The sequence below is a fragment of the Neoarius graeffei genome, chromosome 3, assembly GCF_027579695.1.
Source record: "Neoarius graeffei isolate fNeoGra1 chromosome 3, fNeoGra1.pri, whole genome shotgun sequence".
Classification (NCBI taxonomy): Eukaryota; Metazoa; Chordata; class Actinopteri; order Siluriformes; family Ariidae; genus Neoarius; species Neoarius graeffei.
The window spans coordinates 1,032,350-1,060,000 of NC_083571.1; the positions used below are offsets into that span (position 1 = coordinate 1,032,350).

A 27,651-nucleotide genomic window follows, 5' to 3' on the forward strand; every position below is an offset into this window, starting at 1 on the left:
TGTAGTCGCTTTATCCTGTTCTACAGGGTCGCAGGCGAGCTGGATCCTATCCCAGCTGACTACGGGTGAAAGGCGGGGTTCACCCTGGACAAGTCGCCAGGTCATCACAGGGCTGACACATAGACACAGACAACCATTCACACTCACATTCACACCTACGCTCAATTTAGAGTCACCAGTTAACCTAACCTGCATGTCTTTGGACTGTGGGGGAAACCGGAGCACCCGGAGGAAACCCACGCGGACACGGGGAGAACATGCAAAGTCCACACAGAAAGGCCCTCGCCGGCCACGGGGCTCGAACCCAGGACCTTCTTGCTGTGAGGCGGCAGCGCTAACCACTACACCACCGTGCCACCCTGAATTTTTAGTCACTTTATAAAAATACAAACATTTAAAACAGTGAGACAAACACAGACGTGTCATGGAGTCACAGTAGAGTTTAAACTCCATCCCTCTCTGTGAACACGGATATATTCAGCCACTTCAGGAGACACAGACACCTGTAATGACCTTCTCCACACCACCCGAGTGTCACTGCACTTCCACTAATCACCAGCAGGTGTCCTCAGGCGCACAGGAGAAACCGGGCACTCCGCTCACCCCTGCCTCCGAGCGCGCGGCTCTTACCGGGGAGTGTGGAATAGACGCGCGCACACATTCTCAATGCGGATGTGTGCAGTCGGGGTGTGTGCGCGCGTGCGCGTCAGAGCTGCAGAATGAAACACACCCCGAGTTCCAGGCGCGTGCACGCGAACAGGTAAATTGGAACGGACAGGGTTCCAGTGACCCGGAGGGGATGATTAAAGCTCTCTCTCTCTCTCTCTCGGTGAAGCTGCGCCCATGAGCGGGTTCCCGGGCGCCCCGGGGGGACACTTGCGCACCTCCTCACGGGACTGGGGGCTGAGTGATGCGCGCGCGGACCTGATGGACACACACGGCATGCTGCTGGGCCTCCCTGAGGATGAGGATGAGGATGCTCCCTACTCGGACCCGGACTATCTGGACCCCAACTACACGAACGGTGACGAGCCGGCGGCGAGGACGCGCCCGAGCACGCGCAGCCGGTCCGGAGAGGTGACGGAGCTCGAGGCGCAGGAAGTGCGCTGGTTCTACAGAGAGGACAAGAGGAACTGGAAGCCCTTCGTGGGTCACGACTCTCTGAAGATCGAGCTGGCTTACCGGAGCCTGTGCGCGCGCGAGGGCGTGTCCGAGCCGGAGGCCAGTGCGCGCGCGGAGCCGGTGTGTGTGCGCGGAGGACTGTACGAGGTGGACGTGAAGGAGAAGGAGTGTTACCCGGTCTACTGGAACCGTGAGTAGATACACCACTCAGTACGAGCGCCAAAGATCAGGCGTGTTTCACTGCCCCCTAGTGGACAGACAGCGCAGTGTCATTCCTAACCCCGCCCATTCTCACGTGCTGAACGGGGGGAGGAGTTCTGTTCTGTTCCAGCTCAGGAATGTTGAACCCTGAAAACGTCACCAACACTGACTTCATGTTCAAACTGTTAATATTATAGCCATGCTGTCTGTTGTTGCCCAGATGAGGATGGGTTCCCCTTTGGGTCCGGTTCCTCTCCAGGTTTCTTCCTCATGTCGTCTGAGGGAGTTTTTCCTCGCCACATCATTGGGGATAAAACTAGCTCATGTTTAAAGTCGTTCAAATTCTGTAAAGCTGCTTTGCGACAGTGTTTATTGTTAAAAGCGCGATACAGATAAACTTGACTTGACTCGATCTCTCACCCAGTGTTCCTTCTGATGTGTTTTATGGGAGTGACTGGATTTGATAAATAAAAGGGCGTGGTTAATGGGTGAGGGTCGAGTATCATGAGCACACACTCCAACACTGTGGACAAGTGTGTAGTGAAGTCATGTCCTGTTCTGCTGTAAGCTGCCCTTCAGGAGGCTTCTGAAGCTCACTGTACTGATATCATAACCGACCCCCATCAGTGGGCGGAGTCACGACTTGAACCAGGGGACAAACCACCAGCTAGAGTTTATTACAGTTTATTACTGACTGTCTGAGATCAGATAACACTCGACATGTCGTGGTAAAGTTATCCAGTGTGTGGTTTTTATATTCCACTGAAAGGACGAGTGGGAAATAAAGATCACATCTCCATTCAACTCTGTTCCTTACTGCAGGAGGCGGAGCTGGGAGCGAAGGACACCGCGCACTGCGTACATTATTTGTATTTCAACAGCAGATACTGAACATGTCCAAGAGAAAGTTCCTTCCGGACAACAAAGTTTATTGTATCTTATCCATTTATATAGTCATTGTTTAATACAGGGGCGTGTCTTGGATCAAGGGTGTGTCTTACATTAAGGGCGTGTCTTGGAGCAGGGGCGTGTCTTGGATCAAGGGTGTGTCTTACATTAAGGGCGTGTCTTGGAGCAGGGGCGTGTCTTGGACCAAAGGCATGTCTTACACCAATGACATGTCTTGGAGCAGAGGCGTGTCTTGGAGCAAGGGTGTGCCTTACATCAAGGGTGTGCCTTGGATCAGGGGTGTGTCTTGGATCGGGGTGTGTCTTACATTAAGGGTGTGTCCTGGAGCAGGGGTGTGTCTTAGAGCAGGGGTGTGTCTTGGACCAAATGCATGTCTTACACCAAGGGCATGTCTTGGATCAAGGGTGTGTCTTACACCAAGGGTTGTGTCTTGGAGCAGGGGCGTGTTTTGGGCCAAAGGCATGTCTTACACCAAGTGTATGTCTTGGATCAGGGGTGTGTCTTATACCAAGGGTGTGTCTTAGAACAGAGGTTTGAGGCTCGTGATTATGTTAATAATTTAAGTGAAAAGTGAAAACTACAGACACAGTTTAAATCTGCTCAAACACTTTTACACTCTGAAATAAAATGACTAAAGTGTCGTGTTCCTTATCGCTGGTGTGAAACGGCTCATGTGGTTCTTTCAACCTTCAGTGGTGTTTGGGCCACAGCTGAAAGTGTGTGTGTTACAGAGCAGGAACGGATCCCGGTGATGAGAGCTCAGTGGTTTACAGACGGGACGTGGCTGCCGCTGGACGAGGAGGACGGAGACCTGATAGAGCTGGAGCATTTATCCAAATTTAGGGGACATCGAATAGAAGATTCCCTCGAAACAGAGGGTGTGGCTACGGGGCCGGAGAGCAAGGAGGGTGAGGCCACACCCACACCACCAACACCACTCCAACCACCACCACCACCAATAATAATAATAATAAAATAATAACAATAATAAAATAATAACAATAATAAAATAATAACAATAATGTCTGATTGTGTGTGTGTGTGTGTGTGTGTGTGTGTGTGTGTCTGATTGTGTGTGTGTCTGATTGTGTGTGTGTCTGATTGTGTGTGTGTGTGTGTGTGTGTGTGTGTGATTGTGTGTGTGTGTGTGATGTGTGTGTGTGTGTGTGTGATTGTGTGTGATGTGTGTGTGTGTGTGATTGTGTGTGTGTCTGATTGTGTGTGTGTGTGTGTGTGTGTGTCAGTGGTGCACAGTGTGAAGCTGAGCCGCAGTCATGTAGACTGGCACAGTGTGGATGAAGTTTATCTGTACAGCGACGCCACAACGTCCAAAATCGCTCGCACCGTCACACAGAAACTCGGCTTCTCCAAGGGTCAGTCAGGAACATTCTCCTCCTCCTCCTCCTCCTCCTCCTCCTCCTCCTCCTCATTCTCCTCTTCCTCATTCTCCTTCTCCTCTTCCTCATTCTTCTCTTCCTCATTCTCCTTCTCCTCTTCCTCATTCTTCTCTTCCTCATTCTCCTCCTCCTCTTCCTCATTCTCCTCCTCCTCTTCCTCATTCTCCTCCTCCTCTTCCTCATTCTCCTTCTCCTCTTCCTCATTCTCCTCTTCCTCCTTCTCCTCCTCCTCTTCCTCATTCTCCTCCTCCTCTTCCTCATTCTCCTCCTAATCCTCCTCCTTCTTCTTCTACTACTTCCAACTTCTCCTTTTTTCCTCCTCCTTCTTTTTCGTCTTCTCCCCTAAACTTAAACTCTATTTGTTAAATCTAATCCTCATCCCTGGTCTTAACCCTGGTGTGTGTGTGTGTGTGTGTGTGTGTGTGTCTGTTTGTTGGTGTGTGTTTATTTGTTGGTGTGTGTGTGTTTGTGTGTGTGTTTGTTTGTTGGTGTGTGTTTTTGTTTTTGTGTTTTGGTGTGTGTTTGTTTGTGTGTGTGTGTGTGTTTGTGTGTGTGTTTGTGTTTGTGTGTGTGTGTTTGTTTGTGTGTGTGTGTGTGTTTGTGTGTGTGTTTGTGTTTGTGTGTGTGTGTTTGTTTGTTGGTGTGTGTGTGTGTTTTGTTATTGTGTGTTTGTGTGTGTGTTTTGTTTTTGTGTGTGTTTTGTTTTTGTGTGTTTGTGTGTGTGTGTTGGTGTGTGTGTTTTGTTTTTGTGTGTTTTGTTTGTGTGTGTGTTTGTGTAGCCTCCAGCAGTGGGACACGTCTCCATCGTGGTTATGTGGAGGAGGCAGCTCTGGAAGACACGCCCCCTGCCGCCACCCACATTGTGTTCGTGGTGCACGGGATTGGTCAGAAAATGGACCAGGGGCGGATCATCAGGAACACCAGCATGTAAGCTCCACCCACCAACAATCCCCACCCACTCCTGCTTTTTATGCCCCGCCCAAACAAAGTTTATATTGAAACAGGTTCCGTCTGTCTGACTGTCCATCCGGGCACGTTTTCATTTCCGGGCCGTGTCTTTAAAACTGCTGAAGACATTGTCATGAAACTTTGTATAAATATCAAGCAACACGTGAACTGGTGCCTTTTACTGGGTTGGAGTTTTGAAAAAAAGTCATTTTCAAATTTTTACATAAAAAATAGATTTTGATTTAGTTTCTAAGAGCGATGTTTGTTTCTGGAGCGTATATCCAAAACTATTGATGATATGGATTTAAACTTGGTATACATGTTAACAAGGTGCTGTAGATGTGCTTTTTCATACTAAGAAATTTTAATTTTTCATGTTTCCATGGAAACAATTTCAGACTTAGTCTCTGAGGGGGAGGTTCAGTTTCCAGAGCAGAACTTGAAAACTATGAGTGGTTTGGTCTTGAAAGTCGGAATACGTGTTGATTAATGTATATGTGGCTTTTGATACTAAGAAATGTGAGAAATGTTAATTTTTAGCTCAGCTGGACTGAAGGTGCGGTGGGTTTATGCCCTGGGCTGCTGAGGGCGGTGTAAAGAGGGAAGGCTGGTTTCCTGCAGCACAACTTGAAAAATGTGACAAATAATATCGTGAAACTTGGTATAGAGTTGGTATATGGGGGGGGGGGGGGTGTATAGATGACTCTCTCTTCTTGTTAATGATTGAGATAAAACGCTGCTGCGTTTAATGAATATGTAAATATGTAAATGTGGGTGTGGCTGTACAGTAGTAGTATATCAGTACGGTTTTTGTAGTTATAATAAAGTCTTCAGTGAGTTGAGAATCACTTTAACGTCATTTAAATGTTAATAATGATCAGATTTGTGTTTCAGTGACGGAGGAAGATAAACTTTCTGTTCATGAGTGATATTTGATCGTAACTTGTGTGTGTTTATTGAGGATGCGTGACGCTGCGAGGAAAATGGCGGAGAAACATTTTTCAGACAGAACGACGGAGCACGTGGAGTTCCTCCCTGTGGAGTGGAGATCCAAGCTCTCTCTGGATGGAGGTGAGGGAGAAGATCACATTCAGCTCAACTTCGATTCCTTTCTGTCGGTTTGTTTTTTAGCGGAATGGTTTTCTTTTATTTTTATAGATGTTATGAGATGCGCTGAAATAAAAACAATGTGACGAAGAAAAAACCCTCAGAATTGTAGTAACAGTGAAATTACACTAATGACGAGATGATTAATCGTAAATCGTTCACGTTTTATTTGAAGTTGGAAACGCGACTGTGACGTGTGTTAAAGCGGATCATCCTCGAAAAACGCAGGGCACAGGGTCATATCAGGGCGGAGCTTTATACTCCTCTCGCAAATAAACACATTTAACAAATCCCAAACATCGAGCACTTGCAGACGTGTTTAAGCGGTGTCGACGTTTCCATGGAAGCAACACCTCAAGAGTGTGAGTTAAATCTCAGGGCTGTTTTTATGATGATGTAATTATAGATGCGTGTCAGAGTAAACGATACGAAAGAAAGATCACATCACCATTCTGGAAGATATTTCAGTGACATGTGACGTAACTAGTGCTGTATTTAATGCTTTAATTAACATCTCCAGAAATAAATGTATTGTTTTTTAAAACAAATATGTAAAATTTAAAAAATGTGTAAAAAATACATTTAAAGATTAAGTTCAGAAGTTTAAAGTGCATCTCACGGGTAAATTCAGGAGCGAGATCAGTGTAATTCTCCTATTTTATATTAAACTTTGGTCAAATATCTGTCACATTTTGCGCAATACCAGAAAAATTCAGTTGAAATCAAGCCATTTGAGGCGAATTGCTCCGCCTCTGAAAAACTTGGCGTTTGGATTTCCCAGCAAACATTGATTTTCGTGGCGTCGCGTGCGGGACGCCTCCCTCTGAATCCTACGTCAGCGCTGGTTTGTTTATGAGAAAACGACCTGGTGGTTTTCTGCAGATTTCTTCAACGTTATCGTGTAATTATTAAAATGGTTAACAGATGTATCGTAGGAGGGTGTAGCAACACCAATCATGATGGGATTAGTACTCATCGTTTCCCAAAAGACCGGACAGTGAGAGAGAAATGGGAGCGCTTGGTCTACACAGGCTGTGCACTGAAACCGTGCGAAGCTCGCGCAGCCTGCTGGCGCTTCCGCAGGTGACGTCACGAATCTGGCTCCAGACTCCCTTGGGATTTTTCCAGACGCGTTTTGTTATTTTATTTTTTTCTGCTGTAGACAGATGGTCTTGTGCAAAATTACCCTTCTGGATGAGTGTGTAAAGGGACAGACTTTCATATAAAAAAAACAAAACAAAATTGTTCGAGAATATGCACTTTAATATGAAGTTGTCTGTTTTCAGCGAAGGTGGAAATAAATTTCTAAACAAACGATTAGAACAAAAATGAATCAATATCAATCACCACAATATCTCAGAGATGAGTTTGGGACATAATCGATCATGATATTGATATTATATGGTCATATCACCCAGCATAATGCAGCTCTGTCAGAGGGGGTGTGGCCAGGGGTGTGGCTTAACCAGGAGGTGTAGGACTCCTGGGCCCTGTACTACGAAGCGGGTTTTCGGGCTTACCAGGGTAACTTCGAGAGTAACTTGATCACGTGCAGCGTAACTTCCCGATTAACCCATACTACGAAAGTTGGCTATGTTCAAACCGAGGTATGCTGCCATGGCAACTTACGCTGCATCTCAAACCTGCTCGTCTCAGGTTATGTTCTTGGTTAACCCGAGGTTTCCGATTAACCACACCCTTTTTAAACACCACCTCTCCACCGACATTTCCTCTAGAGACAATGCCAGCGTACCTGGATGACCCGTGCGATATCGGAGCGCAGATTAGAGATGGGATTTATGGCGCTTTGATGGGATCCGCATCTTTGTGATCCGTTCTTTGAAAAGAGCCGTTCAAAAGACTGGCTCATTTGGCTCTTTTTAAATATTTATTCAGTTTTAAGAAGACAGCGTCTAAAGAAGCCAGATCCCTCTGCTTAGACAGTGACATCAATATTTCTGGACATACCTTTTATATAAAGCAACCTAGACTTACATTACTGTAACCCCTAAACGCTCATAAATAACCATTAAAAAACAATGAGGGCTTCAATGAATGTCCATGCAGAACGGCTTTTCTGTAAAAAAAAAAAAAACACTCAAGAACGTAGTTACCAAGAACGCAAGAATATTTTATAGAAAAACACTTGTTTTACAAAAACATTTAAGTCTGAGATACAAAATAGATACAACTACAATAAATATAACACAAGAACTAGTTATCACACAAGAACATTTTAATAGAAAAAAACAAACTTTCTATATTAAAAATATTGAAATTGTAACAAAAATAGATACAACTAAACAGTCAGATAAATAGATAAAGTTATATAACAAGAACAAGATTATTTTAATAGGAAAAAACAAACTATTAATGCAAAAAATATATTATTATTAGAAAAATAGATACAACTAGACAAACAGATAAATAAATAAAATACACAAAAATAGAACAAACAAAATGACGATAGAATAAATTAAATGAACGTCCGTGCAAAGTAGTTTTCCCCACAATATTATCATTAATATCACACAACAACATTATAAACTATATACAAAACAATTTGAACTATTAGGCAAACAGATAAAACTTGAATAAATAAAAGGCAAATGAATGCTTGCCTGCACGCGCGCACACACACACACACACACACACACCATTATGAATGATGTTTATATTTCATTTTCACCTGTTGCCAGGTGCGTTTGGCTGCTGTTGCCTCTGAAATGTTCACAGGACCGACACCAACTCAGTCAAAGGGACTGAACAGTCAGTCATCCTAATTCATGTGACTCTGTGCACAGATCAGCTTAAGTAGCGACTCCATGAATTTACCATACCAAATTTTATTCAGGATTTTTCGGACATTAAACAAGCTATATATGACTGGGGCCACGTCGAAGGACCATTTTCTGTGACTTGTGATTGATCATGAAGCTTCTCTCATCCTATACTTCTGTTCTGGAACATGTAGAAGGGAGAATGTACTTGCGCATTTACCCGATCGGCAGTTCGTTGCCAACATGCTTGCCGCTCCTTATTGGCAGCCGCTGTGTTAGATTTTGCTCTTAATGTTGTTTTGAACTCCTCGTAGCTTTGCATTATGACAGCGCATTCTTCCTCCGTGAAGTGCGGTGACCGTGCCATTGTGAACAGCGGGGATTTGCGCTGATAACCTCCCCTTTAACGTGAACGCGCATTAACCCTGATTAGGTTAAACCAGGTTCAACAAATCAACTTCATAACTGGCGTCGTAGTTCCGTTTAACCCCAAACAAGATAACCAGGTTTTGTCAACCCCGGTTTAGCGGGGGAACCCTGGGTTACTGCTGGGTAGGTTGACCTCCGTTCGTAGTACAGGGCCCAGGAATTTAACCTGTTATTGTTTGTTGTTGTTGTTGTAGACACAGTGGACACCATCACGCCTGATAAAGTGCGAGGACTGAGGGACATGTTGAACAGCAGCGCGATGGATATCATGTACTACACCAGTCCACTGTACAGGGATGAGGTCAGATATCTCACACACACACACACACACACACACACACACACACACACACACACACACACACACACGTGTGCACTCTCACCCTGTCTCTCTCTCTCTCTCTCTGTGTGTGTGTGTGTGTGTGTGTGTGTGTGTGTGTGTGTGCGCACCCTGTAGATAACGCGAGGTCTGACCTCGGAGCTGAATCGTCTCTACACACTCTTCTGTTCCCGTAACCCCGAGTTCGAGGAGAAGGGCAGAGTGTCTATCGTCTCACACTCGCTCGGCTGCGTCATCACCTACGACATCATCACTGGCTGGGACCCCGTTCTCTTACATCATCAGGAAGCGCCGGTTGCCATGGAGACGGAGCCTCTGTGGCGCAGCAGCCGTGAACAGAGACTGATGGAGGAGCTTCAGCTCACACGCATGAGGTTCGTTGTCCCTGTGGTGAAACGCTGTAGCCCGCAGCCGCGTGTCTGATTCAGTCCGTCCCTGTTCTCACTGATGTTAAAGCAGCGATACGCGGCGTCTCCTCACCACGGGCTCTTTACGCTCGCTCATTAATATCTCATTAAAAAATCACAGCTCGTTATTGCAGTGTGTAAATAAATCAGTGCTCATGTTGAATTTTATAGACATGATTTAAATTATTTCATGCATTTTGAAGTCTTTATCGCTGTTTCTGCTGCCTTCCTTTCCTTTACAGACGCTTTCCTTTGTGTAATAAAAGTGTGATGTGATTTATTCCACTGATGATGATCCTGTTCTGTACCTCAGTGTGTTTATTACTGCATGATCTGATCAGGTTGAGGGATTTGGAGGATCAGTTTCAGAGCCTGAAGTCCTCGATGAATTCTCCAGTGTTAAAATTCAAGGTAACGATGTAAAACCGTCGGGGTTGCGATCTCTGATCCAGCTGCAGTGGGCTGTGTTCAGTGTTGATCTACAGCGCCTGCTTCTCCGCTGATAGTTTTGTATAAATACAGTTTAAATATATTTCATTGTGATTTTGTGATTTTTATTTATGATCCAAGGCTAATAAGCTTTTGCACAAATATCTACAGTCAGGTCCATAAGTATTTGGACAGCGACACAATTTCAGTAATGCACACCACACTGGGTTTGAACTGAAGCCATGAGGATGCGACTGAAGTGTCGACTTTCAGCTGTAATTCAACATGTTTAACAAAAATATCACACTGAACCATTGAGGAATTACAGACAGTAAATAATCTCATTTTAAGCCGATTGAAGATTGTTGTTGTTATTATTATAATCGGCGTTCTCGCCGGGCTGCGATACAGAACCCTGCGTCAGTGTTTGGGATGAAGCCCAAATACACTGATAATTTGAATGCCTCTGTTATTTGTGTGTTACGTCTTAATTCTGATGCTGGTAAAACATCAGTCTTGGTGCTTTTAGACTTAAGTGCTGCATTTGACACGGTAGATCATTCCATACTGTTACATCGACTGGAGCATTGGGTTGGATTTACTGGTATAGTAATCAACTGGTTAAAATCTTACCTACAACAAAGATTTTTTTATGTGGCCATTGGAGGCCACAGTTCATCACCCGTGTCCTTGAACTGTGGGGTTCCCCAGGGCTCAATCCTGGGACCATTACTATTCAACCTTTATATGCTCCCACTTGGACAAATTATTAAGAATAACTCAATAAACTTCCATAGCTATGCAGATGACACTCAGCTTTACTTAGCTATGTCACCTAATGACTATGCCCCTCTTGAGTCTCTTCATAGATGCATTGACCAAATTAACAAATGGATGTCTCACAATTTTCTTCAGCTGAACGCAGATAAAACTGAAGCAATTATATTTGGCAAAAAGGAGGAAAGGCTTAGGATTGCCACTGTTCTTGAAACTAAGGGGCTTAAAGCAAAGGATACTGTCAAAAACCTTGGTGTCCTTATTGACAGCAAACTTAACTTCAACAGTCATATGAAAGTGGTAAAAAAGTCTGCATTCTATCACCTAAAAAGCATTTCCAAACTCAGGGGTCTCATGTCAAAACATGATCTAGAAAAACTTATTCATGCTTTCATCTCCAGTAGGGTTGATTACTGCAATAGCCTTTTCACAGGTCTTCCAAAAAAGACCATCAAAGAGCTTCAACTAATCCAAAATGCAGCAGCAAGGGTTCTTACAAGAACAAAAAGGGTCGTCCATATCACTCCAATCCTAAGGTCTCTGCACTGGCTCCCAGTGAGCTATAGAATTGACTTTAAAGCACTACTTCTTCTATTTAAAACATTAAATGGGATGGGATCCAGCTACCTACTGGATATGTTTCAATTATATGCACCAACTAGGTCTCTAAGATCACAGGAGAAAAACTTGCTAGTAATACCAGCTGTCAAAACGAAGTGTGGTGAAGCAGCCTTTAGTTGCTATGCTGCTAAGCTTTGGAACCAACTTCCAGATGAGATCAAAAATGCTCCTACTGTTGTTAGTTTTAAATCCAGGCTCAAGACAAAGCTGTTTTCAGATGCTTTCACTTGATTAATTTTTACCTAAAGTGTAATTAATTTCCTTTAACATAATTTCTTTTAATTTTGATGATTTTACTTTATTTTAATTTCAGATTTTAATGATTTCACTTTTACTTTAATTCTTTGTTACTGTGCTTATCCTTTTATTTTTTGTGAAGCACATTGAATTGCCTGTGTGTATGAAATGCGCTATACAAATAAACTTGCCTTGCCTTGTTTGAGGTGGAGAACTTTTTCTGCATGGGTTCTCCTCTGGCCGTGTTCTTGGCTCTGCGTGGGGTTCGTCCCGGTTCCTGCAGAACTCAGAACCACATCCTGTCTCGCTCCATCTGTACCCGACTCTTCAACATCTTCCACCCCACAGACCCAGTGGTGAGAACAACATGACACCATAATAAACCTTCACCACCATCAGCACACGTTTTACATTAGATGGCTAAAAGTTTGTGCACCCCTGCTGTCACAGCCCTGATGTGGTTCTTCTCCAAACTTTTGCCATAAAGTCTGAAGCTCACAGTGGTGTAGAACGTCTCTGTTTGCTGGAACATTACAGTTTCCCTTCACTGGAACTCAGAGTCCAAACCTGTTCCAGCATGACGATGCTCCTGTGCACACAGTGAGCTTCATGAAGACGTGGTGTGTGAAGGTTGGAGTGGAGAACTCGAGTGTCCTGCACAGAGCCCTGAACACCTTTGGGATGAACTGGAACCTCAACACCATCACCAACATCAGGGTCTGATCTCACTAATGAACACAAATCCCCACAGCCACGCCCCGAAATCTAGTGGAAAGCTTCCCAGAAGAGAAGAGAAGAGAAGAGAAGAGAAGAGTGGAGTTCATTATAACAGGAAAGAGGAATAAATGTGGAATTCAGTAAGCATACAGTGGTGCTTGAAAGATTGTGAACCCTTTAGAATTTTCTATATTTCTGCATAAATATGACCTAAAACATCATCAGATTTTCACACAAGTCCTAAAAGTAGATAAAGAGAACCCAGTTAAACACATGAGACAAAAATATTATACTTGGTCATTTATTTATTGAGGAAAATGATCCAATATTTCTTATCTGTGAGTGGCAAAAGTATGTGAACCTTTGCTTTCAGTATCTGGTGTGACCCCCCTGTGCAGCAATAACTGCAACTAAACGTTTGCGGTAACTGTTGATCAGTCCTGCACACCGGCTTGGAGGAATTTTAGCCCGTTCCTCCGTACAGAACAGCTTCAACTCTGGGATGTTGGTGGGTTTCCTCACATGAACTGCTCGCTTCAGGTCCTTCCACAACATTTCCATTGGATTAAGGTCAGGACTTTGACTTGGCCATTCCAAAACATTAACTTTATTCTTCTTTAACCATTCTTTGGTAGAACGACTTGTGTGCTTAGGGTCGTTGCCTTGCTGCATGACCCACCTTCTCTTGAGATTCAGTTCATGGACAGATGTCCTGACATTTTCCTTTAGAATTCGCTGGTATAATTCAGAATTCATTGTTCCATCAATGATGGCAAGCCGTCCTGGCCCAGATGCAGCAAAACAGGCCCAAACCATGATACTACCACCACCATGTTTCACAGATGGGATAAGGTTCTTATGCTGGAATGCAGTGTTTTCCTTTCTCCAAACATAACGCTTCTCATTTAAACCAAAAAGTTCTATTTTGGTCTCATCCATCCACAAAACATTTTTCCAATGGCCTTCTGGCTTGTCCATGAGATCTTTAGCAAACTGCAAACAAGCAGCAATGTTCTTTTTGGAGAGCAGTGGCTTTCTCCTTGCAACCCTGCCATGCACACTATTGTTGTTCAGTGTTCTCCTGATGGTGGACTCATGAACATGAACATTAGCCAATGTGAGAGAGGCCTTCAGTTGCTTAGAAGTTACCCTGGGGTCCTTTGTGACCTCACCGACTATTACACACCTTGCTTTTGGAGTGATCTTTGTTGGTGGACCACTCCTGGGGAGGGTAACAATGGTCTTGCATTTCTTCCATTTGTACACAATCTGTCTGACTGTGGATTGGTGGAGTCCAAACTCTTTAGAGATGGTTTTGTAACCTTTTCCAGCCTGATGAGCATCAACAACGCTTTTTCTGAGGTGCTCAGAAATCTCCTTTGTTCGTGCCATGATACACTTCCACAAACATGTGTTGTGAAGATCAGACTTTGATAGATCCCTGTTCTTTAAATAAAACAGGGTGCCCACTCACACCTGATTGTCGTCCCATTGATTGAAAACACCTGACTCTAATTTCACCTTCAAATTAACTGCTAATCCAAGAGGTTCACATACTTTTGCCACTCACAGATATGTAATATTGGATCATTTTCCTCAATAAATAAATGACCAAGTATAATATTTGTGTCTCATTTGTTTAACTGGGTTCTCTTTATCTACTTTTAGGACTTGTGTGAAAATCTGATGATGTTTTAGGTCATATTTATGCAGAAATATAGAAAATTCTAAAGGGTTCACAAACTTTCAAGCACCACTGTATGTACATGTTGTGCTCAGGTGTCCACAAACTTTTGGCCTTATAATGTATCATAGTTCATAATATTACTAACTTTAAACTGACTGCATGGGACCGTACTGATCATAAACACATGGTGCTCATTCACCATCAGTGTCCCAAAACACGCACACACACACACACACACACACACACACACACACACACACACACACACACACACACTGTACTTCAGTGTCCATTTATGAGCAGCACTCAGACGCCAGTGATCGAAGGTTGCGGTTGTTGATTGTATTGATTTGGGATTGTTGTTGTGTTGCAGGCGTACAGACTGGAGCCTCTGATCCTCAAACACTACAGTAACATCACTCCTGTGCAGATACACTGGTAATGACACCATACACACACACACACACACACACAGTTACTATTTCATAAAACCGACCAAATCTCAGGTTCAAACTTCTTCACAAAACTCACAGGAGCATGTCGAGTTATTGATGTAATTAAACACGCTCGAGGTACGAGTGTTTCTGCACATGAGCAAAACATGTTTTGTTTTTTATGTTTTTTTGTTCCAGTGGGTGGAGACAATGCAAATAGATTAATTAATCACCTGAAGCCTGAAAAATCACGACAGGAAATGAATAGAGCTGAAGGGCGGGTATTAAACATGCGTAATAAAGTGTGTTTCTGACATTTGAAGACTAAATTAAGCCAGTGATTTTTTTTTTTTATTAAAGTTGAATTAAATTTTTAAAAACAAACAAAAATAAATGAGAAATGTTTTAGAATTTATGGTGTAATTACAGCAATGGATTTATTTTATATTGTTCACACATTAAACGCCAACAGCATTTAAAGAGCCTGTAAGTGATTTTTATTTAGCCTAGTAAACTCGACCCACCCGCCTAGCGGCCAAAAATATTTTTGCCTACGAGTGGGTCTAGCCTCGGACCATATCAACAACACACCCCGGGCATCAAATCGTGCCCGCCAATCACAACGCAAGGTTTTTGTTTGGATTCTTTGGGCGGGCTTTTGCAGGAGTGATGACAAGGCTGCGCGACGCTGGAGAAAGCACAACAGGAAAGATGGCTACGGCTAGTGAACAGCGCGCGTTTGACTCCGCTTTGGAATCAGTTTTAGAAGAATTAGACTTGGAGTTTTGGTTGAAACATGAGCAGGAAGAGGCTCTCCGCTCATTCCTTTTCAAGAAGGACGTTTTCGCTGTTTTGCCGACCGGCTATGGCAAAAGTCTGATCTACCAGCTGGCTCCGCTCGTAGCTAAAAGGATGGGGCTAAGTGAAAACCCTATGGTGGTAATTGTCTCCCCCACTGCTTTCTGTCACTCTGACTACGTCACAGTCACTGTTGCGCTGATTGGTCAGAGCGTTGGCCTATACGCACAGAGACAGTTTGAAAGACAGCGGGTTGTTCCTCCCACACCCTTCGGAAATGTCTACGACCGAGACCAGACTAAATATTCACATTTAGTCTGGCTTGCCAGGCTAATTTTTATTCCCATTTTTGTTATAAACACACTCGTGTCTGTACTGTACACTCCATACGCTCTGATTTTACATGCTTATTTTATTTTAAACAGATTTTCAGTGCTTTTGCATGTTTCCTGAAATTAACACTACGTGTTCCGTATGGTGCAGTACTGCCGTATATGGTGGGGGCGCTGCTGTGCTGCGACACGGCTGTATGTGACGTCACATCAATGCCAGAACAAATGAAACTCTTCTTTTTCACATCGTCCACACTGATGCTTGTTTTTTTTTTTTCCAAGATAAACAGCACAACAGCGTCTTGTTTAGGAGGTTGCTGTTCCTGCTGGAGGATATTCCAGTGCTGGTTGGGGATGTTTGAGCTCAGCCCTGCCCCCTAGTGGAGATAGATTTTAATCCTCCACATACACAGACAACACGATGCTGCTTGTGTAGCAGCAGACCCGGCGGCAGAAGTGGTCTAGTAGCCGGGCATTGCACTGGCTGGGGGTGGGCACGCATCAGCGAACCCAATTGTACTAGGGGGGTCGAGGGGCATGCTCCCCCGGAAGAAATAAAAAAAAAAAACACTCTAAAATGGTGTATTTTGAGCTCTTCAGACACCCTGTTCCGCTGCTATATATTGTCCGTCACCGAGCGCGTTTGCAGGGAATATTCCGTTTCATACAGAATATTGGCAGTATTCCGTTTGCGCACGAGTCATGTTGTAAACTCGTTCCGAATACCCAACACTGAATGCGCAAACGGATGATTGTGATCAATGTTGACAGCAAATTAAGATTGATATTTACAATTAAGAGTGCGCAACAGAAGATTACATCACACTCATCCTCCCTGCACAAAGCCTAACTGCAGTCACTGAATCCCTTCTAAGTGAAACCATGCGCATTAAAAGTTTTATGTCTCAAATCTAGTTTTGTGAAGCATGACAACATTAATCTTTAATACAGATGTGTTTTGTAGGTTAACTGAAACGTCAAAACCAGTTTCTTACCTCCAGTGCTTAGTTTGCAAATCAAACGCCAAGTGCATGACGGCGCAGGGCTGACGAGATGGGCGCAGGCTGAAACGTTAAGAAAACAGTGTGTCATGTATACACATTTTAAATTAAGGACTTTTTCTTTAATATTATGCCCTTTTTAAAAAAAAAAGCGTTTAATTGTAGTAGCCTGCAATTTATTTATTTATTTTAAATATTGTGTTAAGCTGTTGGCCCTAGCCTATGACAGGGCCGGCCCACGTGACTAAATGGGCGGGCCCGGCCCCCAAAGGCCCGCCCATCGCGCCGGGCCCGTGTAGCAGATGATTACGCACATACGCAAAGTGGAAATGGAGTAGATTTGCAGCTTTATTAGGTCAGGACCTGAACTGAAACTGTTACAAAAACGTGTGTGTGTGTGTGTGTGTGTGTGTGTGTGTGTGTGTGTGTGTGTGTGTGTGTGTGAGACAGGTACAACACCAGCAGCCCCACCCCGTATGATGACATGCGTCCAGTGTTTCTGACTCCTTTGAAAGAGGGCGTGTCTCTGTCAGAGGGTGAAAACACACCGAGTCCCTGTACGTCCCCCCCACAGCAGCGCCGAATGGGAGAGTCCATCACCAACCTGGGGAGGGCGAGCATCATGGGTAACACACATATATATACACACACACACACACACACACACATATATATATATATATATATATATATATATATATATATATATATATATATATATATGATAATACTTGTGTTACATTATTTACATAATATTCATTGTGTGTGTGTGTGTGTGTGTGTGTGTGTCAGGAGCGGCAAGCATCGGTAAAGGTATTGGTGGAATCCTGTTTTCCCGTTTCTCCCGTTCGAGTGGACAGGTGGGTGGCGCTGAAGAGGAGCCAATCAACTCAGAGGTGGGGCCATATGAGACAGAGGGAGGGGCTATCGGTGAGGAGGGTGGGGTTACAACTACAGAAGCAGAGGACAAAATGGAGGAGAAGATGGAGCAAGAGAACGGCATGTCCCAGTCCACGTCCTCCGTCATGGACAGCTCTACACTCTGTACGTTCACATAAATATGCAAATTAATCACATGAATATTCATAAAACCGTATGACTGTAATAGAGGGCATTTACATTACTGACTGATCTGATGAATAAATATACTTTTTAATATTTATATTAATTTATCTGTCTGTGTTACACAAAATTAACATCCCTTATTAATATTAATCCCCTCCTTGAATCACCACCTTAATGTGGTGGAGGGGTTTGAGTGCCTCAGGGATTCTAAGAGCTATGTTGTCAGGGCAATTGCCCCTGGTAGGGTCTCCCAAGGCAAACAGGTCCTAGATGAGAGGTTAGATGAAGAGCGGTTCAAAAAAGGACCTTTATGAAAGAAAAAACAGGTATCCGAGTACCCTTGCCCGGATCAGGGATACTGGGGCTCCACCCTGGAGTCAGGCCTGGGGGAGGGGTTCGTTGGCGAACGCCTGGTGGTCGGGCCTATATCTGTGGGGCCCGGCCAGGCCCAGCCTGAATGAGCAACATGGAACCACTCTCTTGTGGACCCACCATCCGCAGGAGGTGCCGTAAGGGTCCGATGCACTGTGGATTGGGTGGCAGCCAAAGGCGGAGGCCCTGGCATACTGATCCCCAGCTGACAAAACTGGCTTTTGGGACATGGAATGTCACCTCTCTGGTGGGAAAGGAGTCTGAGCTTGTGTGTGAGGTTGAGCGGTACCGACTAGATATAGTTGGGCTCATCTCAACGCATAGCTTGGGCTCTGGAACCAATTTCCTGGAGAGGGGTTGTTCTCTCTTCTATGCTGGAGTTGCCAAGGGTGAGCGGTGCCAGGCAGGGGAGGGGCTATTGGTAGCCCCCCAGTTTGGCACGCTAATATTGGAGTTCTTCCCAGTGAATGAGAGGGTCGTTTCCCTGCACCTTCGGGTTGGGGAACAGTCGCTGACTATCATTTGCGCTTATGTGCCAAATGGTAGTTTGGCATACCCGGCCTTCTTGGAGTCCTTGAGTGTGGGGCTAGACAGTGCACCACGAGGGGACTCCATTGTTTTACTGGGGGACTTCAATGCTCACTTGGGCAATGACAGTGAGACCTGGAGGGGTGTGACTGGGAGGAACGGCCTGCCCGATCTGAACTCGAGTGGTGTTCAGTTGTTGGACTTTTGTGCCATGCACGGTTTGGCCATAACAAACACCATGTTCGAGCATAAGGGTGTCCATAAGTGCACGTGGCACGAGGACACCCTAGGCCGCAGATTGATGATTGACTTTGTAGTTGTTTCATCTGATCTACGACCGTATGTTTTGGACACTCGGGTGAAGAGAGGAGCAGAGCTGTCAACTGATCACTATCTCGTGGCGAGCTGGATCAGATGGCGGGGGAGGAGGCCGGACAGACCGGGCAGGCCCAAACGAGTAGTGAGGGTATGCTGGGAACATCTGGCGGAGGCTCCCATCCATCGGATCTTCAACTGTCACATCCGTCAGAGCTTCAACTGCATACCGGGGGAGGATGGGGACATTGAGTCCGAGTGGACCATGTTTTGCACCTCCATTGCTGAGGCGGCCATGCAGAGCTGTGGCTGCAAGGTTCTTGGTGCCTGTCGTGGCAGTAATCCCCGAACCCGCTGGTGGACACCTGTGGTGAGGAGAGCCGTCAAGCTGAAGAAGTCCTATTGGGCTTGGTTAGCCTGTGGGTCTCCAGAGGCAGCTGACAGATACCGACGGGCCAAGTGGAATACGGCTCTGGCAGTCACTGAAGCAAAAATTCGGGTGTGGGAGGAGTTCGGAGAGGCCATGGAAAGTGACTTTCGGTTGGCCTTGAAGAGATTCTGGCAAACCGTCCAGCAGCTCAGGAAAGGAAAACAGTGCTTTGTCCCTACTGTTTACAGTGAGGATGGAGTGCTGTTGACCTCAACTGGGGACATCATCCAATGGTGGAAGGAATACTTTGAGGATCTCCTCAATCCCACCTTCTTGTTGTCCGAGGAGGACGCAAAGTCTGAGGGTGCTTGGGAGGACTCACCCATCACAGGGGCTGAGGTTGCTGAAGTGGTTAAAAAGCTCCTCGGTGGCCGGGCTCCGGGGGTGGATGAGATTCGTCCTGAGTTCCTGAAGGCACTGGATGTTGTTGGGCTGTCTTGGGTGACACGCCTCTTCAACATTGCGTGGAGGTCAGGACAGTGCCTCTAGATTGGCAGACTGGGGTGGTGGTCCCCCTTTTTAAAAATGGGGACCGGAGAGTGTGTTCCAGCTATAGGGGGATCACACTTCTCAGCCTCCCTGGGAAAGCCTATGCTGGGGTGCTGGAGAGGAGAGTCCAGTCGATAGTCAAACCTCGGATTCAGGAGGTTTTTGTCTTGGTCGTGGAACAGTGGACCAGCTCTTTACCCTTGCAAGGGTACTGGAGGGTGCATGGGAGTTTGCCCAATCGGTCTACATGTGTTTTGCGGACCTGGAGAAGGCTTACGACCATGTCCCTCATGGGGTCCTGTGGGGGGAGTATGGGGTTCAGGGCCCACTACTGCAGGCCATTTGGTCCCTGTATGACCGGAACAGGAGTTTGGTTCGCATTGCCAGCAGTAAGTCGGACTCGTTCCCAGTGTATGTTGGACTCCACCAGGGCTGCCCTTTGTCACCGGTTCTGTTCATAACTTTTATGGACAGAATTTCTAGGCGCAGCCAAGGGGCGGAGGGTGTCTGGTTTGGTGGCATCAGGATCATGTCTCTGCTTTTTGTGGATGATGTGGTCCTGTTGGCTGCATCAATCTGTGACTTGCAGCATGCGCTGGGATGGTTTGCAGCCGAGTGCGAAGTGGCTGGGATGAGGATCAGCACCTCCAAGTCCGTGGCCATGGTGCTCAGCCAGAAACAGGTGGAGTGCCTACTCCAGGTCAGGGGGAAGTTGCTACCTAAAATGGAGGAGTTTAAGTATCTCGGGGTTTTGTTCACAAGTGAGGGTAAGGGGGAGCGGGATTTGAACAGAAGGATTGGAGCAGCGTCAGCAGTAATGCGGATGCTAAATCGGCCTGTTGTGGTAAAGAGAGAGCTGAGCCAAAAGGCAAAGCTCTCAATTTACTGGTCCATTTACATTCCCACTCTCACCTATGGTCACGCGCTGTGGGTAGTGACCGAAAGAATGAGATCGCAGATACAAGCGGCAGAAATGAGTTTTCTCCACAGGGTGGCTGGGCTGTCCCTCAGAGACAGGGTGAGAAGCTTGGTCATTCGGGAGAGACTCGGAGTAGAACCGCTGCTCCTCCACATCGAAAGGAGTCAGTTGAGGTGGTTTGGGCACCTTGTTAGGATGCCCCCTAGACGCCTCCCAAGGGAGGTTTTCTGGGCATGCCCCACTGGGAGGAGACCCCGGGGCAGACCCAGGACACGCTGGAGAGATTACATCTCTCGGCTGGCCTGGGAACCCCTCGGTATTCCCCCAGAAGAGCTGGTGGAGGTGGCCGGGGAGAGGGAAGTCTGGGCTGCTCTGCTTAGGCTGCTACCCCCGCAACCCGGATCCGTATAAGCGGTAGAAGATGGATGGATATTAATATTAATGTCAGACTTTAGTGTTATATTTTCATTTGTAACAGCTGTTATATGTTTAAAAAGTGATTTTAATTAAATTTAATGCCATTTTTGTTTGGTTTATAAGCAGATGAATACTTGTTTTACTTCACCTAAAATTTAGATTATTATTTAGTTGTTTAGGAGCGGCACGGTGGTGTAGTGGTTAGCGCTGTCGCCTCACAGCAAGAAGGTCCGGGTTCGAGCCCCGTGGCCGGCGAGGGCCTTTCTGTGTGGAGTTTGCATGTTCTCCCCGTGTCCGCGTGGGTTTCCTCCGGGTGCTCCGGTTTCCCCCACAGTCCAAAGACATGCAGGTTAGGTTAACTGGTGACTCTAAATTGAGCGTAGGTGTGAATGTGAGTGTGAATGGTTGTCTGTGTCTATGTGTCAGCCCTGTGATGACCTGGCGACTTGTCCAGGGTGAACCCCGCCTTTCGCCCGTAGTCAGCTGGGATAGGATCCAGCTTGCCTGCGACCCTGTAGAACAGGATAAAGCGGCTACAGATAATGAGATGAGATGAGATTTAGTTGTTTAGTTATTTTATTTCGAAGGTTTAATACCAAAGCTAGACTGTTTAGTTTAGTGACTGAAAGCTACTGAATTCGAATCACAGACTTCCAATTTTATTAGTTGTTTTTTTTTTTAGAATAGAACAATTAATGAATTTATCTCCACGTGGCTCTAAATTCTCCGCTATTTTTTCCTGCTTCACCATGACCCAATGCAAGATACTACATCATGCATCCCGTGGTGGGCTTTCCCCGTTCACGCAAGGCATTGTGGGATACAAATTTGAAACAGGAGAGAAAAATGGACGACGTGAGTGTGCGAATGAAACGTGAAAGAGCGACTACAGTAACGGAAAGCGAGAAGAAAAGACGTTATGTTATATACGAAGGAAAGGAAACGCAGGACCAAACTAATAAATATGGGCGCTCAGCGAGCACCTCAGTGTGATCAGCTGTTCGTTTAGCGACAGAATGATGGAACTGTCAGTGCACGCTCAAAGGGAAACCTGTAGATGGCAGTAATGCAACACTGTGGATGCCAGCTGCCGTAAAACCCAAAAGAAGAAGAAGGTAAACCTGCGCATGCGCACACGGACTTCCTCTGTCTGCTTGACTGCGCCAAGCGAGCGATTTCATGCACATTATTTGCTTTAATCCCCTCAAATTAAATAACTTCCCAGCCACAGAATGGCCTGATATTTTGTGAGATATTACAGAAATAAACAGATATCACAATCACCACATTTCAGACGGAGCTAAATTTCACCGATTTTATGAAATCGAAAGGCCGTACAGCTTTAATTTAAAGTAAGATTTTTTTAAATTATAAAATGAATGGCGAGACATCACATGTAAATTAACAGAAATTCAGGTTTATATTATCAGTTTGAATTAAACACAGCCATAAAAAATGTAAAAAAATCATAAATTAACATTTTTGCGTTACATTTAAAGTACAATATAACATTAAAAATTATTATTCATATGCTATTGTGGATATTTATTTAGTTTATTTTCAGATGTTTTTGATTGACAACCAAATGATCACTCAGAAAATTAATAACTTGTTTTATATGAATGTATTTGAACTCTCGGGTAGATAGATAAATCTTGACTGATAAATTCTATCTGTGTGCGTGTGTGTGTGTGTGTGTGTGTGTGTAGTGGAGCTGGATCGGCGTATTGACTTTGAGCTGAGGGAGGGGCTGGTGGAGAGCCGCTATTGGTCAGCGGTGACGTCACACACAGGATATTGGTGCTCGTACGACGTGGCTCTGTTTCTGCTGACGTTTATGTACAGAGAGGACACGGCCCACGGAGATGGGGAGGACACTGCTGAGTCATAACACACACACACACACACACACACACACACAAGGCATGTGTTGATGTTACAGTCCTGTTTTTGCACTCAGCGACAGTGTGAAACACTCCGGTGATGATCACTCAGACACTCGTTTCTGCAGCACTGTTCACACTCACAGCTGTCTGTAGTGAAGCTAACAAACCATCACATGATTTGTGAGTAAACAAAATGTGCACATCAGATTAACACTTTTTCAGTCTGTGATATTATTACAATCTTTTCGTTAAGATGATTCACTGCTCCCGCTGCCAGGATTTCAAACACAACTAATGTTTTATTACAGTAAATGTAATCAAAATAGCTGATTTACATTTAACCACACCCACAAAACTCCATAAAAGGCAAACAAACAAAATGAAAATGACAAAATGGTGACTAAACAGTGAGAGAGCGCATCGTGAACTAAATCTTCCAGTAATGCAGCTCAGCCACTGCAGCGCCCAGAGAATCACACTAGCTCCTCCCCTTTTAATAGGGTGCCATTACTTTTGGCCTCATTGAACAGCTCGTCTAATTTGTTTTTAAGTCACTTTCTTTCAGATCATTAATATGAAACCACGCAGATCTGAAGTCTTCAACTGAGTTTCACAAAATGTGGAGCTGAAAGGAATCGGTTTAAACTCCACGCTGTGATCAGGTTCTAAACCCACGCGAGTGTTCATGTGGTCTGGAGACAGCTGAGGTTCGCGTTATACGGAAAGCTCCGCCCATTTATACAGCAGCGTTCTTCTAAAGATTTTCAACACCACAGTTGTTGTGTAAACGCTCCTGAGAATCATTTATAAACTAGAAAAGCACTCGGAGAGCGCAGACCTCCGCCGAGAATCCTTTAAAACAATCCGGGATCCAGAAGGTGATCCGGATCAGCGCCAAAATGTAGTGGATTGTTATTTGCGCCCGGTCACACCTCTGGAAACAATTTCAGAGCAATCCGTTCATCACTTTTTCCGTAATGTTGATAACAGACAAACCAACAAACAAACAAACCAACGCTACCGAAAACACAACCTCCTTGGCGGAGGGAATAAATGAACTCTTATTCTGAGCAGGAACATGAGGGCGAGTGTTCAGCCCCGTCTACACGATCACGCAGTCGTCCATCAACATCGTCATACAAATGTAGAACCGTGTGGACGGTTTTCCCAACAAACTTGAACAACGTCATACTTGTATGAGGTTCTGTGATGTTGTTCAAATTTTTAGAATCGTGTTTCTACTTTCCAACAAATGTTCACAACATCTTACAACATTTTGGGTCATCCACCAATCAGATTGTTAATTCGGGTCATGTGATCTACACTGCCTGTCATGTGACATACAAAATGGCAGCCCCCAAGGAAGAGACTGTGTGATCGTGTGGACAGAAATCCACAACATGATCAGACAAACTTGAACATCATCATACATTTGTATCATAATGTTTTGGACAAATGTATGATCCTGTAGACGGGGCTTTACACACACAACACACACACACAACACACACAACACACTCACACAACACACTCACTCACACAACACACTCACTCACACAACACACTCACACAACACACTCACTCACACAACACACACACACAACACACACACACACAACACACTCACTCACTCACACAACACACACACACACACACACAACACACACACTCACTCACACAACACACACACACAACTCACTCACACAACACACACAACTCACACAACACACTCACACAACACACTCACACAACACACTCACTCACACAACACACACACACAACACACACACACACAACACACTCACTCACTCACACAACACACACACAACACACACACTCACTCACACAACACACACACACAACTCACTCACACAACACACACAACACACTCACTCACTCACACAACACACACACACACACACACACAACACACTCACTCACGCAACACACACAACACACTCACACAACACACACACTCACACAACACACACACAACACACTCACTCACACAACACACTCACACAACACAACACACTCACTCACACAACACACTCACACAACACACACACACAACACACTCACTCACACAACACACTCACTCACACAACACACTCACTCACACAACACACTCACACAACACACTCACACAACACACTCAACACACTCACACAACACACACACTCACACAACACACTCACTCACACAACACACTCACACAACACACTCAACACACTCACACAACACACTCACACAACACACACAACACACTCACACAACACACTCAACACACTCACACAACACACACACACACACCACACTCACTCACACAACACACTCACACACAACACACTCAGTCACACAACACACACACACAACACACACACAACACACTCAGTCACACAACACACTCACACAACACAGTCAACACACTCACACACAACACACTCACACAACATACTCAACACACTCACAACTCACACAACACACTCACACAACACACACAACACACTCACTCACACAACACACACAAACAACACACTCACTCACACAACACACACACACAACACACTCACTCACACAACACACTCACTCACACAACACACACACACACACACTCACTCACACAACACACACAACACACACACTCACGCAACACACACACAACACACTCACACAACACACACACAACACACTCTCACACAACACACACAACACACACACAACACACTCACTCACACAACACACTCACACAACACACTCACTCACACACAACACACTCACACAACACACACACACAACACACTCACGCAACACACACAACACACTCACACAACACACACTCACACAACACACTCACTCACACAACACACACACACACACACACACACACACACAACACACTCACACAACACACACAACACCCTCCCACACACAACATACTCACACACACAACACACTCACACAACACACACACAACACACACACCACACACACTCACACAACACACTCACACAACACACACAACACACTCACTCACACAACACACACACACAACACACTCACTCACACAACACACACACACAACACACACACACAACACACTCACACACCACACACACTCACACAACACACTCACACAACACAACACACACACTCACACAACACACACACAACACACTCACTCAACACACAGCACACAACGCACACAACACCCTCCCACACACAACACACTCACACAACACACACACAACACACACACCACACACACTCACACAACACACACAACACACACACAACACACTCACTCACACAACACACTCACTCACACAACACACTCACTCACACAACACACACACAACACACTCACACAACACACTCACTCACACAACACACTCACACAACACACACACAACACACTCTCACACAACACACACAACACACACACAACACACTCACTCACACAACACACTCACACAACACACTCACTCACACACAACACACTCACTCACACAACACACACACACAACACACACAACTCACTCACACAACACACACAACACACTCACACAACACACACAACACACACACAACACACTCACTCACACAACACACTCACACAACACACACACAACACACTCTCACACAACACACACAACACACACACAACACACTCACTCACACAACACACTCACACAACACACTCACTCACACACAACACACTCACTCACACAACACACTCACACAACACACACAACACACTCACACAACACACACAACACACACACAACACACTCACTCACACAACACACTCCCACACACAACATACTCACACACACAACACACTCAACACACACACAACACACTCACAACACTCACAACACACTCACACAACACACTCACTCACGCAACACACACAACACACTCACAACACACTCACGCACACAGCACACGCACACAACACTCACTCACACAACACACTCACACAACACACTCACACAACACACTCACACAACACACTCACTCACAACACACACAACACACTCACACAACACACTCCCACACACAACACACTCACACACACAACACACAGCACACGCACACAACACACTCACACAACACACACACAACACACTCGCACAACACACACAACACACTCACTCACACAACACACTCACACAACACACACACAACACACTCTCACACAACACACACACAACACACTCACTCACACAACACACTCACACAACACACTCACTCACACACAACACACTCACTCACACAACACACTCACACAACACACACACCACACACACTCACACAACACACACAACACACTCACTCACACAACACACTCACACACACAACACACTCACTCACACAACACACAGCACACGCACACAACACACTCACACACACCACACACACAACACACACACCACACTCACACAACACACTCCCAAACAACACACTCAAACAACACACTCAAACAACACACTCACACAACACACACAACACACTCCCAAACAACACACTCAAACAACACACTCAAACAACACA

The 27,651-nt window shown here is 45.2% G+C and overlaps 1 protein-coding gene across 1 annotated transcript; it reads left to right on the forward strand.

The window, feature by feature from the left end:
• The first annotated feature begins 713 nt into the window (after window positions 1-713).
• Window positions 714-23,099, forward strand: ddhd1b (DDHD domain containing 1b). The gene is made up of 13 exons (XM_060916209.1): window positions 714-1,312; window positions 2,964-3,140; window positions 3,477-3,605; window positions 4,409-4,556; window positions 5,539-5,648; window positions 9,088-9,194; window positions 9,351-9,607; window positions 9,982-10,051; window positions 11,911-12,060; window positions 14,482-14,546; window positions 17,124-17,299; window positions 17,466-17,717; window positions 22,918-23,099. The coding sequence occupies exons 1-13, from the start codon at window positions 844-846 to the stop codon at window positions 23,097-23,099; spliced, it is 2,292 nt and encodes a 763-aa protein (XP_060772192.1). The 5' UTR covers window positions 714-843.
• Window positions 23,100-27,651: the final 4,552 nt, after the last annotated feature.

Bases quoted from the DNA above. Each gene is read 5' to 3' on its own strand.
- ddhd1b (XM_060916209.1), top strand. From the start codon at position 844: ATGAGCGGGTTCCCGGGCGCCCCGGGGGGACACTTGCGCACCTCCTCA. The intron at 3,606-4,408 runs GTCAGTCAGGAA...GTGTTTGTGTAG, and splicing joins GAAACTCGGCTTCTCCAAGG to CCTCCAGCAGTGGGACACGT. The intron at 17,718-22,917 runs GTACGTTCACAT...GTGTGTGTGTAG, and splicing joins CATGGACAGCTCTACACTCT to TGGAGCTGGATCGGCGTATT.